Source organism: Lagenorhynchus albirostris, chromosome 20, assembly GCF_949774975.1.
Source record: "Lagenorhynchus albirostris chromosome 20, mLagAlb1.1, whole genome shotgun sequence".
NCBI lineage: Eukaryota > Metazoa > Chordata > Mammalia > Artiodactyla > Delphinidae > Lagenorhynchus > Lagenorhynchus albirostris.
Window position 1 is genome coordinate 30,699,573 of NC_083114.1, and position 20,860 is coordinate 30,720,432.

General features: G+C 38.4%; 1 protein-coding gene across 1 annotated transcript in view; it reads right to left on the reverse strand.

The window, feature by feature from the left end:
- Positions 1-1,126: 1,126 nt before the first annotated feature.
- The window catches only part of SKA2 (spindle and kinetochore associated complex subunit 2), a 28,262-nt gene continuing 8,528 nt past the window's right edge, over positions 1,127-20,860 (reverse strand). The window contains 2 exon segments of the mRNA XM_060135103.1: positions 1,127-1,435; positions 14,847-14,937. Coding sequence (XP_059991086.1) covers positions 1,423-1,435; positions 14,847-14,937 — 104 coding nt within the window. The 3' untranslated portion in view covers positions 1,127-1,422.

Genomic DNA, 20,860 nt, shown 5'->3' on the forward strand with positions numbered 1-20,860 from the left:
AAGGGGGGGGTTACTTTCTGTTCTCCAGATATTCAGAAGAGACAAGACAATTTTAACTGAAGCTACTCTTCCAGCCCTGTCTGTCAGCTATTATAAGTTTGTTAATAACATAACAGAAAAAATTCTTTTAAAATTACATTAAAGTATAATTCCATAACCTGTAAAACTAACATGTGATACACTTTTCCTAATCTTTCAATGCCTTGTTTTTATGACATATATAGAAATATTTATTGAAGGACTACTAAATATCAAACCCTAATACTTTACCATCTTATTGTGCTTCCAGCCATCCTGACACACACAAGTCAAGTGGTTTGCTCAGGGTCGTACAGCTAGAATTTAAAACCTGTGTTTACATATCCGGTATGAGTCCAAAGCCCAATCTTGACGACAAAGCTACAATATCTGCTTCTCCTCTTACCTATTTAGCATAGCTTTAACATTTCCCAGAACATTAACAGTAATAATTTACTGGCAACCTGACCTTCTGTTGTATAGATATACCATGATTTACTTTCATATTTACTTGCCATTAGTTTTTTTCTTTTTTTTAATAGGGAAGTTGACGCGCGCGCGCACACACAAAACAAACTGGCAAGTAGCGGTTGCCAGTGATCCTCTCATTTCAGTTTCTTAGCTTTCATATACAGTAGAATGAACAATTACAGTAATATAGACCAGAGGAGAACAAAGGTAGTATTGAAGTATAACAGGGACAATCTAAAACAGCGTTTGAAAGCAGAGCTCATGCTGCTCAACATTAGCAGGAAGAAGGAATAGGACAAAAATAAAAGTGAGGCTGTCACAGAAAAGCCAGCTTATTACTAAGTTAGGTTTTATGGGAGACTGTTAAGTCACACATTAGCAGTCTCACCAATAATGTGACCACATCTGCAATCAGAATTTTCAATAATAAAATTATATACATATATATAACATAATACAAATTTTTTTTCTATCCTTTAATTTCCAAAGCATGTTCATTCACATTTGACTGACTGGTGGTACATAATTTTCTTTTACAATAGGCCAGGACATCTGTGTTATCCTGATTATACAAAAACAGATACAAAATGATGTTGAGACTTGCCTGAAATTACAAGACTAAGTGTATACGCATATGTATTTTTAAATCTCTTTATTTCCATTCCATCCCTTTGGCTGAACATTATGAGTACAATATCTGCTCTTCTTCTTGTATTCCCCTCTCTCGTGGAAGGCATCACTATCCAGTAACCCAAGCCAAATCTCCTTTGTCATCCCCCCACCAACAGTCATCAAATGCTAACAAGACAGCTTCCTAAATCTCTCTGGAATTGATCTCTTCCCCATTAGAGTTCCCTTTTGCAAGTCCATTTCTTCATCATAAGTCTGACATGTGAGCTCTTAATTGCTCTGCCGCAGTTTTCTCTTCTTCAGTCAGTGGTAACAGCTACAAAACAAATGACAAAATCTTTATTTCAAAATCCCTTAAAACAACAAGGTCCTACTGTATACCACAGGGAACTATATTCAATATCCTGTGATAAATCAGGATGGAAAAGAATATGAAAAAGAATGTATATATGTATATAACTGAATCACTATGCTGAAGAGCAGAAATTAACATATTGTAAATCAACTATACTTCAATAAAATTTTTTTTAATTAAAAAAATCTTTAAACACTGCTAAATTAATTTCTGCTTTGTTACACCAATAAATGTTTCCATAAGTTCATACTATGTATGTAATCACAAATTTAGGAAGGCAAGGAAAAAATACATATTGGCTATCTATATACAAGCTACTTTGATGTTTGAGTTTCCAAAGAACTTGCAATTAAATTGAAGAAACAAGACCAAGAAATCAAACAATTTAAGGACAGTAATTTAACAGAACCAAGGAAGTCACATTTGAACAGCATATTCTAAAAGTACTTTGAAAAAGAAGTGGGAACAAAAATAGTCTGGAAGTTTCTTCAGAAGTAGAGATTTGGGTTAAATTTTGAAGGATAATTAAGATGCTTTTATCTGCAAGTAACAGAGACACATTTGAAAATGGATAAATAAGAAAATGTATTATCATTGCACAATAAATACAGAAGGGCAGGTTTCAGGGCTGGTTTATGCTCAACAATGTAAGGACTCAGTTTTTTCCATCTAACAGCTCTGATATCCTTGATGGTGGCTTTATCCTCAAGCTGACAGGAAAATGGCTCTAGCGGTGCTAGGTATCACATCTGTACACAATGTTTAGAAGAAGTAAAGCTTTCTCTTCCCAGAGTTCTCTCAGCAGTGGGGAAACTCTTCCTAATTTCCTACTTTCAGACTTTCCCTCCTCATATGTCATTTGCGTTACAAACCTATTCCTGAACCAATGTTAGTTAAAGGAAAATCCATTCCCCTTGCAAATCAGGCACACCCCTGAAGCTGAGGATAGCAGCAACTTTACCTCAGGCCTGAGTCTGAGGAATGGCACACATCTCAAGAGAGTCAGTTATCTTTTAGGCAGGAAGAGAGAACAGATGCTGAGAAAACAACCAGCAAACAGAATTCACAAAAGCAGGTAGAAGGACTACTAAATAGCAAAAGGGAAGGGGACTTCCCTGGTGGCGCAGTGGTTAAAAATCTGCCTGCCAATTCAGGGGACACGGGTTCAAGCCCTGGTCTGGGAAGATTTTCACATGCCGCAGAGCAACTAAGCCCATGCGCCACAACTACTGAGCCTGCGCCTAAAGCCCACGACCCACAACTACTGAAGCCCACCCTGCTACAAGAGAAGCCACCGCAATGAGAAGTCTGCGCACCGCAACGAAGAGTAGCCCCTGCTCGCCGCAACTAGAGAAAGCCCACGCTCAGCAACGAAGACCCAACGCAGCCCAAAATAAATAAGTATATAAATTTATATATTAAAAAACAAAAAACAAAGAAAAGCCGAAGGCAAGTTGTAAGGGGCTTTCACGGAGCACCAACAAACAGGCTAGCTGAAACATAGGGTTAATGAGGAAATAATAGGAGGTAGGACCTGAAGAATCACTCAAATAGTTACAAATCTGCTTAACTATATAGGTCATCTCTAGAGAGACTGCCAAATCTGGAACACCTCGTACCTACAGAATCAGAAGCTCTAGGGCAACGCTGTCGAATAGAACTTGCTGTGATGCTGGAAATATTCTGTATCTGCACGGTCCAATCAGTAGATGAAGGACTGAATTTTTAATTTTATTTAATTAATTTTAATTTTAATTTATATAGCCACATGAGGCCATTGGACACCCCACCTGGTTTCGTTTATCAAGCCATCATCTGCCCAAAATGTTCACATGGATAAAATGAAAAACAATCATAGGCCTTACTGCAGCCCAAATAGTAAGAGAATTTCCCTCTTCTGTCTCAAAAACAGGAAATGGCATTATTCTGGCAAGACTTTTTTCTCCATGAATCCATGTTTCTCATTGTGATCTCTGAAATTCAGAGAGATTTCAGACCATCTGTTTATAAAATAAAACTTCAAAGAGGTTTTCCAGGAGTTAACTAGTCTAAAATGTGTAGAAATTTTTCTTCTTTAATACAAATGTTTCAGAGCATCGATGGAATACCATACATTCTATCTTTAATGCCTTTTTAATTTTCTGTTTATTGCTATACTTTTGTTTGGGAGGGGTTGTTTTGCTATCTTCTATTTGGAACAAGTTTAGTCCTTTTTTTTCTTTTGATGGTCACCTTTACAATTAACTATATTTAAACCTCAGTGTCTTAACAGCAACTAAAAAGATCAGGAAATTAATATGTATTCCCTTCCTTCCACCTCCTTTTCTGTTCTTACCTCCCTATTTATTATTTACTATTACCAATTCAAGTTTTTTTAATTCAAATATACATTTTCTGTCCTTCCAAATGAAAAACCACTCAACTTGATAAAAATCATAGCAAGATAATAACTGAACCGTTTTACTTTGTTTGCTTTCTTTTGTTTCTGAACAAAGGACCATTTGCCCTAAGTAGAGATCCCTTTCTTGTTCTTCATGTTCCCAAAATAATTTTAAAAGCCCTTTTGGTTATTTTAGAAGTTTTCAGAATCCTCAGCTCAATCTAGCCTTTGGCTTTCTTAACTATTCTCACAGTTCTGACCATATGTCTAATATACCTCTTTTTATACTTGAAATTCCTTTACACGTCCTTTACGCTCTGGGCTCATACAACTATTTTTGGTTATATAACTCTCTATAGATGCCATTCCCTTTTCTTCCACATTTTAATCATAAAGATTTTCTCTTGGGCTTCGCTGGTGGTGCAGTGGTTGAGAGTCCGCCTGCCGATGCGGGGGATGCGGGTTCGTGCCCCGGTCCGGGAGGATCCCACACACCGCGGAGCGGCTGGCCCCGTGAGCCAAGGCCGGTGGGCCTGCGCGTCCGGAGCCTGTGCTCCGCAACGGGAGAGGCCACAGCAGTGAGAGGCCCGCGTACTGCAAAAAAAAAAAAAAAAAAAAAAAATTCCCTTAATTTTCTACTACTATCTCATTTTTAAACTAGTGGGTATAAGACCCACTATATTCAACATTTCCCAACTTGGCTATCATTGATTCTAAAATATGATCTCCTTTTTCAAGGTTTATAACCTGCCTTTCAGTCATTTCTCCTTATTTGTCATCATCTGATCCAAAGTGAAAACCCTTAGCTTCCTACCTTTGATATAATTATTCCTCATTTCAGATACTTCTTTTAACTAAATGAAGACTTTTATAGATATTTAAATGATTTGACATCCCCTATCACTATCATAACTACTTTTCTGTACCACTTTTTTAATCTCAGAAATATGCCATTTATTTATTGTATCTAATGGAGACAATTTTTAGTAAATATTCAAAAAATCATTTTTCTTTCATTTTTCTCTTTACTCACCCAAATTTATTGTGCTTCAATAAATTCATGGATTTCTATACATATATGTTGATATATACATCCAGAACTACTCTTAGTCTCTCCTTCAAGATTTGTTTCCTTAGAACAAGTTTATGTGCTTCTGTTGTCAGGCTCTGATCACATGTACAATGCAGAATATGTGACTTGATTTTATTTATAAAGGTTATTACATCTTTTTTGCATTTTATTTATTAGCAGGTGACGCCACCCATACTGTTTAAATTCCTGCTCCCTATTCCCTCTGTGCCCTTTTTAATTGCCCTCCCCTCTTCCACTATTCATTTCTCCATGACATACATTTAAGGTGTCATTTTACGATTTTTACCCAGGCACTGTTCTCTTTTCCTCCATTGGTAACATAAAGAATTCTTGATCAAATTAACCTGGGTAATCAACCTTTGAGATCTACTCTTGCTGCAAGCCTATAATTCAAGTAACTTAAGCCATAATTTAGTTCAGACTTGGCAAATATTACCATGTATGCTGCCCCTAGCAGCATGCCACAGCAGATAGCTTTTTTGCCATGCCCAGATACAGCTCCTTAATACAGCATTCTAAGCAGGTGTTACCAGTTAACTGATTGGAGTTAGCACCAGAAATTAAAACCTATTGGACATCTTTTGTCCAGATAATTAAATTCAACTCTATGATTCCATCTACATTAGGCTATCTTTTCTTTCAAAAGCCCTCACCTTTGCATTGTAAATGAAAATGCGAGCAAACTCTTCAACTGGCTGTTCGAGATCTCAGTGCCTAGGTCAGCAGTTCATATTCTTTTTCCTACTCCAACATATCTAAAGAGTTTTACACATCAGTGATAGAGGATTACACTAAATGAGATTCTTACAGTAAATGAGAAGGGGGTGCAGAATGGAGGAAGAGGATGAAGGTCAGGCTTACCCAAGTCCACCAACCCAACTGAAGAAAAGGAGAACTAAAAAAAAGTCACTGGTATAGATGCTTTCTAGATTTCTCAGTCTCACTAGTTCTTACAGGAACCAGCAGAACTGGTAGATTTAATAAGTATTAGGAAGATTTCTCTTCTGCCATGGCTACATAATCCAAGACAGCATACCTCTTCATTAACCATGTCAAGTCCACCTGCTCATTTTAAAATAAAAGGAGGGAGACTTCCCTGGTGGTGCAGTGGCTAAGAATCCACCTGCCAATGCAGGGGACACGGGTTCGATCCCTGGTCCGGGAAGATTCCCATGCTGCAGAGCAACTAAGCCCACGTGCCATAACTACTGAAGCCCAGGTGCCTAGAGCCCGTGCTCTGCAACAAGCCTGCACACCACAACGAAGAGTAGCCCCGCTCACCACATCTAGAGAAAGCCCGCGCACAGCAAAGAAGACCCAACACAGCCAAAAATAAATTAAATTTATAAAATAAAGAAGACGAGCGCTATTATACTTCAGGGAATCAGGAAAATCTCATTTCTATCAACAGTTCCAACTGCTGAATTTCAAAATGAGAGTTACTGGGGATTTATCTTTCAAAGAGAAATTCAGAATTAAAATTCTACAAATCCAACTGGTCAATTGAAAGCATTACCTTCAGGTCTGTTTGCTTTTGTAGTTCTTGTATCAAGGTCATAGTCTTATTGAAAGTAGCACAAATGCGGCTCTTAGTCTCTTTATGCTCGACAGCAATTGGTTTAAAGCGTGCATGCAAAGTTTGATATCGAGACTTTATTGCTGACAATTCCTTTAAGAGTGTAACAGGATTTTTCTACATCAGGAAAGAAATTAATATATATTAAACCTGGAAAGGAAAAATTAAGCTTCTTTTAAGAATTAAAATATATACAGCACATTCTACCATCCATTTAATAGAACACTGTATTTAATACGCAACTATGGGACAGAGGATGGAAGGAAGGAAAAAAGAAGTATAAGACCTACATCCTATTCTCAAGGAATTTAAAGCCTAGGCACAGAAATAACCCCTCCCCTGCACACACACACACACACACACACACAAAACAGCAATATTAAACAGCAAATAAGGTCACATTAGATATGTAATATTTGATATATAGCTCACAATAATTAATTACACCATACTTCTAAAATACAGTTCTAAATGTTATTATACAGAAGGTGATTTAAGGAACTATTTTGATTTGTTGAATAAGACAACTTGAAACCACTTAGGATGAAATTCTTTTTTAATTAATTTATTTATTTTTGGCTGCATTGGGTCTTCATTGCTGCACACATGCTTTCTCTAGTTGAGGAGAGCGGGGCTACTCTTCGTTGCCGTAAGCGGGTTTCTCATGGCGTGGCTTCTCTTTTTGCAGAGCACAGGCTCTAGGCGCGCTGGTTCAGTAGTTGTGGCTCACGGTCTCTAGAGTGCAGGCTCAGTATTTGTGGCGCACGCTTCGTGGCATGTGGGAACTTCCCGGACCAGGGCTGGAACCCGTGTCCCCTGCATTGGCAGGCAGATTCTTAACTACTGCGCCACCAGGGAAGTCCTGAAATTCTTAAATACACTGTCATGGGGCTAAAGTATGTATGAGCACCAATTCCCTGACCTCACTATACAAAATGCATGCCAACTCAAGCAACTATATTTATAAATTACATTAGTTTTTCAAATTCATTTTGGAATATAAACCACTATTCCATAAAAGACATTTCAACTGGGTGCTTTCTGCCACTTGGTTATTCTTTTCATTCCCTGGTGGTTTCTTAGCAAACCTTCCAATACTAGCTATTCCAAACTTTCTCCACTCCCTCCAGTTCCCATCCACCCCTTCTTGGCAAAAGACCTCACCCCAACTACTTTACTGAGAAGACAGAAACCATCTAGGAGTTTCTACTCCTGCGTTTTCACTGAAAATGAAAACACTATGGACATTCTGATCCTTACTTAGCCCCTAACACTACCACTATTTTTTTAATAAATTAGTTTATTTATTTATTTTTGGCTGCATTCGGTCTTCTTTGCTGCACGCGAGCTTTCTCTAGGTGCAGCAAGCGGGGGCTACTCTTGGTTGCGGTGCGCAGGCTTCTTATTGCCGTGGCTTCTCTTGTTGCAAGGCACAGGCTGTAGGGACACGGGCTTCAGTAGTTGCAGCACGCAGGCTCAGTAGTTGTGGCTCTCGGGCTCTAGAGCGCAGGCTCAGTAATTGTGGCGCATGCGCCTAGTTGTTCCACGGCATGTGGGATCTTCCCGGACAAGGGCTTGAACCCATGTACCCTGCATTGGCAGGTGGATTCTCAACCACTGTGCCACCAGGGAAGTCCCACTACCACTATTATTGTTGTGTCCTCCCCATATCCTCCAGAACCTTAAATTTCCTATATTTCATAACCTTTTCATACCTCCCTCTATACAGACCTCAAATATATATAAATTTTCCCTATACTGAGGGGAAAATTAACTCTTCTCTTGACTCTGTTGCAATTCAAAACTAGTTTCATTTTTCTTACTCCATTTGCCACCAACCTTCTAGGTCCTATAATAATACATTTCCTAGGCCTTTTAATAATAAATAGCCCTGGGACTTCCCTGGTGGCACAGTGGTTAAGAATCCACCTGCCAACACAGGAGACACGGGTTCAAGCCCTTGTCCGGGAAGATCCCACATGCCGTGGAGCAGCTAAGCCTGTGCGCCACAACTACTGAGCCTGCGCTCTAGAGCCCGAGAGCCACAACTACTGAGCCTGTGTGCTGCAACTACTGAAGCCTGTGCCCCTAGAGCCCGTGCCTCGCAACAAGAGAAGCCACAGCAATGAGAAGCCTGCGCACCACAACCAAGAGTAGCCCCCGCTCGCCGCAACTAGAGAAAGCTCTGCGCACAGCAACAAAGACCCAAAGCAGCCAAAAATAAATAAATAAATAATAATAATAGAAGACCCCATAGACCAGAGTCCTTTGCCAAATTATTTTAAACAATCAAAAAGTCAGACTTGCTCTATAATTTTGATATCCCTCTTTTTTGCCTCTCCTTATTTCTTTCCTATTCTAATCTTCTTAAAATGAACTCTTGATTTCCACAAAACTATAGTATCTTGGTTATCTTCCCACTCTTCAAGTATCTCCTTTGTGGACCCTACCTCATGGCTATAGTCAGAGGCTCAGTTCATGGCCCTCTACTCCCCTCTTCTTTGGAGATTGATAAATAAAGATGATTCTAACAGGAATGAATAAGAACAGAAAATCTAACTTAAAGACTGTTAAAATAACTCTGCAGAGAGTGACCAAGACCTATGGCATGAAGAGTAGAAGCAGGAAAAGGACAAAAGAGACACCATAAAAAAGTTAAGAAAACTTACAGTATGTTTGATATGGGCAAAGAAATATAGATGACACCAAATGTATAGTCTGGCAAATACTGTATATTAAGATGCCTTTTGGGATATCTACTCAGTAAACACCCCAATGACACTGAGACCTGTACCCTAACCCTTCATTTCTCATAATGTATCTAGACATTCTAAGAGATTGCCAGTAGAAAAACTGGAAAATACAGTCAAAAAAATATCCTAAAAAGGAGGGGGGAAATAGACAAAATTGAAAGATAAGAAAAATAGAGGATAGATTCAGTAAGTCCAATATTTCAGTAATGGGAAAGGCCACAAAAGAGGATTTCTTTTCTTATGAATATATGGGTAAGAAAAGTGATATGACTTTAGATTCACGTGTTTCATATTTAAAGAGCCCCACCAAGTGACAGCACAGTTAATGAAAAGACCTATATCATAATCATAAAATAATTATAAAATTTCACAGCATAGATAAAATATTCTTAAAGTTCCAAGACAGATAGGTGTGCTGCAGGATTTGGGGGCGGGGTGGGGGGGGATGGAAGGTATAAAATAAGAAGGAAGACAAATACAACTGATCAGGAATTAGAATGGCATCTATTTCTCAACAAGAACACTGGAAGCTAGGAAACCACAAAACCATGATTTTAAAATTAAGAGAAAATAATTTCTAACCTAGAATTCCATACTCAACCAAACCATTCATCAACTAAAGGATTAAATAAGGGTTAAGTAAATACATTTTCAAACATCTGACATCTCAAAGAGTGAAATATATGATCCAAACTAAAGGGAGTAAAACAAAGGGAATTACCAAAATTATGGTAAAGAAATTCCCAGCCATGCAGGAAGCCTGTAGAGCCGAAGGTTAGATTGGAGCAAGAGGACAGACAGCACACAAGGGATGTGGTAGAAAATGAAACTTAGGGATCATGTGATGTGTCTGACAATGTTGACAGGAGTTTAACAGTTCTGGTAGAAAAGTCTGAGGCTGAATTAATGATAAATGCATAGAAAAACTAAGAAAATTGAAGGGGAAAAAAAGAAAACAATTATTAGCTCCAGAAAAACAAGTTGTGTAAGAAAGGAAAAGCAAACATAGTATATTGCGCGACTTGGATAAAAGCAATGTTTGCAGAGCCATAATTACTGTGATCTGAATGTGTCCCTGCAAAATTCATTTGTTGAAACCTAACCCCCAAGGTGATGGAATTAAGAGGTGGGATCTTTGAGAGGTGATTATGTTATGAGGGTACAGCTATCACGAATGGGATTAGTGCTCTGATAGAAGAGGCCTCAGAGAGATCTTCCCCTTCTGCCATTTAAGGATACAACCAAAAGTCTGCAACCCAAAAGAAGGCCCCAGGGCTTCCCTGGTGGCGCAGTGGTGAGAGTCCGCCTGCCTATGCAGGGGACACGGGTTCGTGCCCCAGTCTGGGAAGATGCCGCGGAGTGGCTGGGCCCGTGAGCCATGGCCGCTGGGCCTGCGCGTCCGGAGCCTGTGCTCCGCAACGGGGGAGACCACAACAGTGAGAGGCCCGCGTACCGCAAAAAAAAAAAAAAAAAAAAAAAAAGTACCCAGTCTACTATTTTGTTATAGCAGCCCCCAAAACAGACTAAGACATAATAATATAAACAAATACTGAATGATATATCCAGAAATTGTGAAGATGAGGATACTTATGGATAGTAAAGTATTTAATCTTTATCTTCAATAACAGGAAGTTATTAATAATAACAGCTAAAATATATCGCATATTCTGGACCAAACAGTTCTAAACACATTATGTATATAGATAATTTTATTCTCTCTTAACCTACAAAGTAGGCAGTAATAAACCATTTTATAGATGAGGAAACTAAGTACAGAGAGGTTAAGTGACTTGCCTAAGATCACAATGCAGAGCTGGGATTTGAACTAGAATAGTTTGTATCCAGGAAATCAGTCGATTTTTCAGATCAGAGGAAAAATAGCAATACAAGCATACTACTTAGAAATATAGAGGTAAATACAAGAAGATGCTGAAATAAAAGTGTGAAACAAGGAATTACTATTTGTAACTATGTACTTCTGTGACTTTTCTAATTATTTATAAAAATTAATTTGACAAAAATAAAAGTTTCAGGTTGGGAGGAAAATTGATTTGAGGGTAGAGGACATCAACGGTGAGATGGCAGGGGATCAAGCAATTATAAATGATCTTTAGAATGGAGCTCAGTAGTGAATTGATCAGAGAACTGTACATATAAACCATGAGAATAACGAATTCCCCAAATATTGATACAAATTTATAGGGGAAAGAAATGTGTTAAGAACTAATCCTGATGATCTCCCAAACTAGGAAAAAAGAAGGAATTGGTGAATAAGGTATAAGGAATAAACAGCCATAGAGCTAAGAGTTAACGTAGGGTAGTTAGTCAATTACCCATACTACGTATTTTGTGACAGTAACTGGGTCTAGTAAAATTGAGATGGCAATGATTAACTCAGGAAACGTGATTTTAGGACTTAGCACCACACCACAGAGGAAAACATTATTGTGCACACAGCCTGTTTTGAGTGACTGGCTTTTTGGGAGCCACCGTGTTCTTTTATTAGTGTTTGCAAACTATTCTGCACTTTATTTAATTTTGTGCCTATAACATTTCAATTCGTTTTAGGGTTTTATTTATTATAAGTGGGTGATCACTTTTGGTAGCTCACAAAAATATACAAGAAGTGTTCTGGTTATGACAGTGCTAGTGATGAGGAAGAAGAAAAGCCAATATGTGAGCAAAAAACTAAGTCTTTTGAAAGAAACAAAAGGAAACATGCCATTAATTGTGTTACTAAATTTAAAAGAACCTACAGGACTTCCCTGGTGGCACAGTGGTTAAGAATCCGCCTGCCAATGCGGGGGACACGGGTTCGAGCCCTGGTCCAGGAAGATCCCACATGCCGCAGAGCCAATAAGCCCGTGTGCCACAACTACTAAGCCCACGTGCCACAACTACTGAAGCACACACGCCTAGAGCCCATGCTCCCTCTGCAACAAGAGAAGTCACTGCAACGAGAAGCCCGCACACTGCAACAAAGACTAGCCCCTGCTCGCCACAACTAGAGAAAGCCCGCGTGCAGCAACAAAGACCCAATACAGCCAAAAATAAATTAATTAATTTAAAAAAAAAAAAAAGAGGGCTTCCCTGGTGGCGCAGTGGTTGAGAGTCCGCCTGCCGATGCAGGGGACACGGGTTCGTGCCCTGATCCAGGAAGATCCCACATGCCGCAGAGCAACTAGGCCCGTGAGCCACAACTACTAAGGCTGCATGTCTGGAGCCTTGTGCTCCGCAACAAGAGAGGCCGTGATAGTAAGAGGCCCACGCACCGCGATGAAGAGTGGCCCCCGCTTGCCACAACTCGAGAAAGCCCTCGCACAGAAACGAAGACGCAACATAGCAATAATTAATTAATTAATTAATAAACTCCTACCCCCAACATCTTCTTTAAAAAAAAAAAAAAGGGCTTCCCTGGTGGCACAGTGGTTGAGAGTCCACCTGCCGATGCAGGGGACACGGGTTCGTGCCCCGGTCCGGGAAGATCCCACATGCCGTGGAGCTGCTGGGCCCGTAAGCCATGGCCGCTGAGCCTGCGCGTCAGGAGCCTGTGCTCCGCAAGGGGAGAGGCCACGGCAGTGAGAGGCCCGCGAACCACACAAAAAATATATATATAAGATACATGGACCCCAATGTTCATAGCAGGACTATTTACAATAGCCACGACATGAAAGCAACCTAAATGTCCATCGACAGATGAATGGATAAAGAAGATGTGGTATATGTATACAATGGAATACTACTCATCCATAAAATAGAATGAAATAATGCCATTTGCAGCAACATGGATGGATCTAGAGATTATCATACTAAGTGAAGTCAGAAAGAGAAAGACATATCATGATACCAGTTATATGTGGAATCTAAGAAAAAATGATACAAATCAACTTATTTACAAAACAGAAACAGACTCACAGTCATGGGAAACAAACTTATGGTTACCAAAGGGGAAGAGGCAGGGGAGGGATAAATTGGAAATTTGGGATTAACGGATATATACTACTGTATATAAAATAGATAACAACGACCTACTGTATAGCACAGGGAACTATACTCAATATCTTGTAATAACCTATAATGGAAAAGAATCTGAAAAAGAATATATATATATGTGTGTGTATGTAAAACTGAATCACTTTGCTGTACACCTGAAACACTGTAAATCAACTGTATGTCAATTTAAAAAAATAACATGCTAAGTGAAAGAAACCAGACATAAAAGGCCACATATTGTATGATTCCATTTATATGAAATGTTCAGACAGCAAATCTGTAGAGTTTTCAGAGACAGAAAGTGGATTAGTAGTTGTTGGGAGCTGGCCAGGGGCAGGAGAAGTGGTTGTTAATGGGGAGAAACAGCTAATGGGTATGGGTTTCTTTTTGAGGTGATGAAAATATTCAAATATTTATTGTGATGATGGCTGTACAGTATACTAAATTACTAAAAATTCCAATGAACTAAATATACTAAAAACCACTGAACTGTATACTTTAAAAGGGTGAATTTCATGGTATGTGAATCATAGGTCAATAAAGCTGTTTAAAAAAAAAGTTGTAGAAGAGCAAAACAACTGGAAGTGTAACTAAAATGAGAGATGGAAGGTGGAAGAAAAGGGGAAGCCCCACATGAAATGTTTTCCACATGGTACTCGAAAGATACTGACTCAGATGAGTGCTTTGGCCAGTCAATTAGGTGGTACCACTGGACCAGAATTGGTTGGTTGTTCTTCAGTAAAAGAGAAAAGAGGAAAAGACAAAGAAAAAGTCAAGTCAGTTAAGGAGGTGGAACAGTTAAAACTACTCCCATAGAACCCTGGCATTCCATTATTTCATGTAAAGCAGTAAAAACTGAACATTCACAATGCTTTCCCAATTTTATATAAAATGTTATTTTAATTTGCACTTCCACTCAATTCCTCCCAAATTTTAATTGTATAAATTTTTTGAGAAACAGTAAAATACGATATTTCTTGTCTGCTAGCAAATGCTATAAAAGATAAACATTAATGATTTAAGTGGTAAATTAATATTTTAAATGCTAAATTAATTTTAGCAGACAATGCTTAAAAATTGTCTGCTTTATCTCTATAGATAGGCGTGTATACATGTAGTTATAATTTATGGCATATAAACAGATAATATTTCTAATCAACCTAAACTTAGAAATAACTAAGTACATAATTTTATGCAAAAATCACAGTTCATGTAACGAATTTAATAGTATATCATCATCTTCCTCAGAGAATATCATCACTGCTAGGATTTCTCCCCTCTTATTTAACCACTGCCCTAGAGGTATCTATATTCTCTCAGAATTTCAGAGGCTTCCATAGTGGTTTACACCTCTGGACTCAATAATTCTTATTTATGGGTTAAAAAAAAAAAGAGGAGCCACAAATTTCCTTGACTATGGGTATAATCTCTCCAATATTCTGTGACCAAGTTTCCAACACAAAAAAGATTCTATAAATTTAATAATGTAATTGTTATAATCTACTACTATTAGAAATACTATCAGAAAATCTTTTAATAAAATATTCTGTTAAAAAGACATTTCTTTTTCAGATTACCTTGCCTGCTGAATCAGGATAATTAGTCTTGATTTCATATTCCAGCCTGTACTGAATGTAATCCAGATCAGAGTCAGCCTTCTGGAACTAAAGATCAGCAGAAATAATTATTTCATGAATTAAAAGATGTATTACTAAACATGATACTGTATTCTTTTTTCTTTATATTTTCACATATTTTAATATGATATACACTGATTTTGAAAATATGGAAATAGAAAAGTATACAGAACCTCCATCATCTAGAACATTGGTCCCCAACCTTTTTGACACAGGGACCGGTTTTGTGGAAGATGATTTTTCCACGGAATGGGGGAGTGGGCGGGGGTGGGGATAGGGGATGGTTCAGGCTGTAATGCAAGGGATCCGCAGATGAAGCTTCGCTCGCCCACCGCACACCTCCTACTGTGCTCACCTACTGTGCAGCCTGGTTCCTAACAGGGGGTTGGGGACCCCTGATCTAGAATACCCATGCTCTATTAAGAACTAGCAATGGCTTCAAGAATTCCCTAAGGTTACTAACACTCTCATCAAATAGGCAGTTTTTCTACCTCTGGTAGGATATGTGGTTTCAAATTAAAACACTGAACAAACTTATTTTCAGGGATACTCCGGCTGTTAACATAATTTGCAACCCCATTAACCAAAGAACTACAAATATGTGCCACACAGACCAAAATTGGAAGGCTTAAAGAGTCATAAATTACACAAAAAAAGCTACATTAATACAGGAGTAGCAGTCCGAATAACTCCAATTTATTTAACCTGGGTCCTAGCGTGAGACCTTGATCTGCAGTAAACTTCTAAGAGAGAAAAAGCAGAAAACTGCCATAGGCTGTAAAATACTTGTGCGTACACAGAGAAACGTTGGGAAGGATATAGATCAGGGTGTTAAAAGTGGTTTATTTCTGAATGTGATATAATCTACAAATTATTCTTAATTTGGGGGAATTCTACATCTTTTACTAGATCTTAAAGCATGTACTGCCTTGAATTTGTCAGGGAAACAACCACCATCCTTAGAGTTTACTGTGAAAGGCAAAACATGATTTCCTCAGGGAAGGTCTCCTGTTCATAGCCCACAGCTGAGAAGATTTTCTGACCTTTCTGTCAACTTAAGCTCTGGACTAAAGATTGCTTCTTGAAAATTTGGAGCCTTAATGGAAAAAGTATAAACCAACAAAAACTGTTAAAAGTAGTTCTCAGATCCAATGAGAAGCAGTATACAGATATTTTTATTATACAAAAAGTAAACCAAGGATTCTACTTTGGAAGGTAGAGTGAGGAAGAAAAAATGGCTCTCAGAAGTTAAAATGCTTCTGAAGTCAGAAGCTGTCACTATTGAACAGAATTTCAGAAAGAGATAAACTAAAGCTTCCATCACTAATAATTTCTCTCATCATTGGCCTAAATTTGATTGGAAAACTTTGCAATTAATAAAATTCTATCTTTATAACCAAAAACTTCTAGAGTAGAAATTGAAGAAAAGAGTCAGTCTTTGTTTTTAAAAATTTTCCAATAATCAGTATCTGATTTGCATCTCTAACAACAAGGAGTTGCTATGAGCCAGAAAAACAAATCTAGAAGTTCTCTATTTAAAAAGTGTTTATAATGTTTTCCAAAAACGGAGGCATTTCATTTGTCATATATACTTGTTCTATTAGCTGCCATGATTAAATCTATCAATAATTAGACTTCTTTAAGCATATTAGTAATTACTATATATGTATGTGTGTATATATAAAGAAATTCCTGTTGGCATAATTCCCACATTAAAATATGCTCAAGAATTGTCTTTTCCTTTTATATAAAAAAGTACACTAACCTGTATGACATGTGGATGGAAAGTAGGGGGAGGGGATGGGGTAGAACAAATCAAATAAAGCAAAGGCTCCACACATTGAAGACCTGATTTGTTTTAATTATTGAAGTAGACCACAATTCTGTAGCTTTATGTATAATTCAAGGCCTGTATAACATGCTAAAGCATAATTTTAAATCAAAGTTTTTAAAACTTATAAGTTACCACAAAATTCTTAGGATTATGGGATTTGTTGCTCCAGGGTTACCTTAAAATAGAATCTCTATTCTAGGAGTCCTTGTTTATGGAACAGATATCCTTAAGCCTATGTTTTTGTGTTTTTTAATTAATTTATTTATTTTTGGCTGTGTTGGGTCTTCGTTACGCGTGGGCTTTCTCTAGCTGCGGTGAGCGGGGGCTACTCTTCGTTGTGGTGCGCGGGTGTCTCATTGCGGTGGTTTCTCCTGTTTTGGAGCACCGGCTCTAGGCGCAGCAGGCTTCAGTAGTTGTGGCACACAGGCTAAGTAGTTGTGCCTCACGAGCTCTAGAGCGCAGGCTCAGTAGTTGTGGCACACGGGCTTAGTTGCTCTGCGGCATGTGGGATCTTCCAGGACCAGGGCTCGAACCCATGTCCCCTGCATTGGCAGGCGGATTCTTAACACTGTGCCACCAGGGAAGGCCCAAGCCTATATATTTTTGTTTGTTTGTTTGTTTGCGGTATGCGGGCCTCTCACTGTTGTGGCCTCTCCCGTTGCGGAGCACAGGCTCCGGACACACAGGCTCAGCGGCCATGGCTCACAGACCCAGCCGCTCCGCGGCATGTGGGATCTTCCTGACCAGGGAACGAACCCGTGTCCCCTGCATCGGCAGGCGGACTCTCAACCACTGCGCCACCAAGGAAGCCCAATGTTTTTTAACTTGATATTTTAGTTCTGCTTAAATTTATCTAGTATAATCCCACAGTCCATTTAACAATGTCTTCTCTTCAAGAGAGTGGTTTCAGCTATGGCTTCACGTAATACCTGGGGGTCCACAACGTACTAAAATCACCAATAGTACCAAAAAGAAGTGGTTCCTTCCCTTAAGTAATTTATATTTTAATAAGACACCAGGGGCTTCCCTGGTGGTCCAGTGGTTATCACTCTGCGCTCCCAGTGCAGGGGGCCCATGTTCAATCCCTGGTTAGGGAACTAGATCCCACATTGCACAACTACAAGATCCCACATGCCGCAACTAAAATCCCGCGTTCTGCAACTAAGACCCAGCACAGCTAAATGAATGAATGAATGAATGAATGAATAAATAAATGATACCAAAGAGTGTGCTTCCAATCAATGGCATGATGGAGCCGGCTAAATTTTTAGGAATTTTTGCAAGCCAATTGTTAAACACAGCCATCACTAAAAATTAAATTATTAAATTTACAACTAAATAATTAAAAACAAATATATACACAAAAACCATAACTTCCTAGTTATTTTACTATATTTTACTCTTATCTATGCTCTTGAGGTCTATCATATCTATACAGTAGAAATATATCACATGCTACTATTGCATGTCTTTCCAACTCCATTTTCAGTGACATCATGCTGATAGCTTAAACTCGGCTAGGATGGAAATACATACACCAGGGAAACTGGCAAATGCTAAAATTCAGGACTTCCCACTTTCCCACCACAGCTGCACTTATATGTATACCACTGCTTTCAAAAGGTTTTTAAAAAAATTTCCATCCCCCCTTTAAGTAATATACCCACACTTCTATTTGGAAAATATTTCAGAGAACAAATAGAATTTTAAACAGATTTTAAAAGACAGGGGGTACAGGGAATAGGGAGTTATTGTTTAACATGTGGAGTTTCAGTTTGGAAAGATGAAGTTCTGGGGATGGATGGTGGTGATGGTTGCACAATGATGAGAATGTACTTAATACTGCTGAGTTCTTTACATTTTAAATGCCTAAAGTGGTAAATTTTATGTGTATTTAACCACAATTTTAAAACATTTTTAAAAGAGGAAAAACAGTTTGAGAGTAGAATGTTATCCTCCTTGAAGAACTGAACAGAACATTTTGTGATAAAACCTAGGGGAAGTATTTACTTATTAGCGAAGTCAGTGGGCTGTGGATTAAGCAGGGGACAAAAAAGGAAAAAGGGTGCCAATGCAATGTTGAGAAAGAGAAAAACAATGAAGATTCTCTGATCTGAACCCCTCATTTTATAAATGAAGAAATAGTCTAAGTGACTTCCCTCTAGTTCTATTTTCATTACTCTGTTTTTATGTAGTTAGACCAAAGTTATACATGACATTAAATCCAATAAGAATAACATAGATGGGGGAAAAATGTAAAGACTTTACCTAATATTAAATTTAAACAGTTTTTTTTTTAAGTTTTAAATCTAATATCTCTGCAGTTAGTCCATTAAAAAATTCTCTCTGAATATAACCTGGTAGTCTGGTACAGAAGAAAAAAAAATAAGAGGATTCAGATATGTGGCAGAAGTTCTAGTTCTGGTCTCACTAACCAGCTATGTGGCCTCCAGTACCTTCCCTCTGAGTCTCTCCTATTAAATGAGAGAGATGGAAATCTAGTCCCTTTCAACACTAAACTTCTAGTATATCATTATACCACAAATAAACCAAAGTTTAATTTGTCAAAATGTTAAAATTAATGAAAGTGTTTCTTTTTTCTAATATATAAGAACTTGGGGCTTCCCTGGTGGTGCAGTAGTTAAGAATCCGCCTGCCAATCCAGGGGACATGGGTTGGAGGCCTAGTCTGGGAAGATCTCACATGCCTCAGAGCAACTAAGCCCGTGCGCCACAACTACTGAGCCTGCGCTCTAGAGCCTGCGAGCCACAACTACTGAAGCCCGCGTGCCACAACTACTGAAGCTGCGTGCCTCGAGCCCGTGCTCTGCAACAAGAGAAGCCACCGCAATGAGAAGCCTGTGCACCACAACAAAGAGTAGCCCCCACTGGCCACAGCTAGAGAAAGCCCGCGCGCAGCAACGAAGACCCAATGCAGCCAAAAATAAATTAAAAAAAAAAAAATCTGACCTTTGAGTTTCAGATTTTAATGTATGTATTGAAAAGTAGCTTCCACTATTTGTTTTCTTCCTAAACAAAGATGACTGTTGCTTCAGTTTCAGCTGCATCATTTCTGCAACCTGCCCATTGTTCTTCCCAAACACCAAAACCCTATAAGCAATATTGCACTACTCAGAACTATTTACACAGCAGAGACAATATCGATAGGGTTCTAGGATCTGGTGATAAACAGGAAAATTTTTAGTTACACGGTAGGAAATTTACTGACCAATTATGACAGTCTCCAAAACTCATTAGTGTCTGATTAATGGAACAAAATGATATTGCTAAACTTCATTCACATTGGAAGCCTTGTAAACAATGAGGTTGCTGTTTAATTAGTTTTAGCTACCTGTCTTATTTTTAGGCATATTAGAATATCTAAAATAAAACTAGTGAATTTTTTAAAGCCCAAGACATTCATATTCACAGTTTTTCTCTACATCAGTAATAAAAATAAATGGGAAAAGTTTTATATCAATCCTAAGAGTGGTAAATAAAATATGCTAGCTGGGAAAAGTCCATGGAAATCAAAGTTAAAGCCCCAAAGACCACCAAATTACATTCTGCCAATTGGGCATCCTTGGAAGAAGACTGGGATTGTAAGGACGATACTATACAAATGGGAAAAAAATACTTCAGGAAATAATTTAGAGTTTTAGAGAGCATGCCACATATTTCACAAACACAACATTCCGTCATACTAGTTTTTATTATGATAAGCTTAAGGCTTTAGATAAAAGGCACACTGTATGACATACCACTCAAGTATTTGGCAGCAAGGAGAAAAGAACATAATTGCAGTACAGTTTAAAAAAACATTTCCTCTTTACAAAAACCCATAGATTCCCACTGCCACAAAAATGCTCCCTTTCAAAAGGACCAGCTCCAAACACATCGTCTTCTGAGAGAGCCTGTCTCAACATCAAAACACAGGGAAATGAAGGGGGAAAATATGGCAGCCTTGCCTCTGGTGAGAGGAGTTGGTAGAGGTATGTTCTGGACTCAGTGGCTAGGCTTAGAAATACATTTTCCATAGAAACATTGTTTTAAGGGCAAATTTGGTATCTTAACACTCCTAGATCTAGGTTAGCTGTATTATCAACCAAAGAAACTACTTA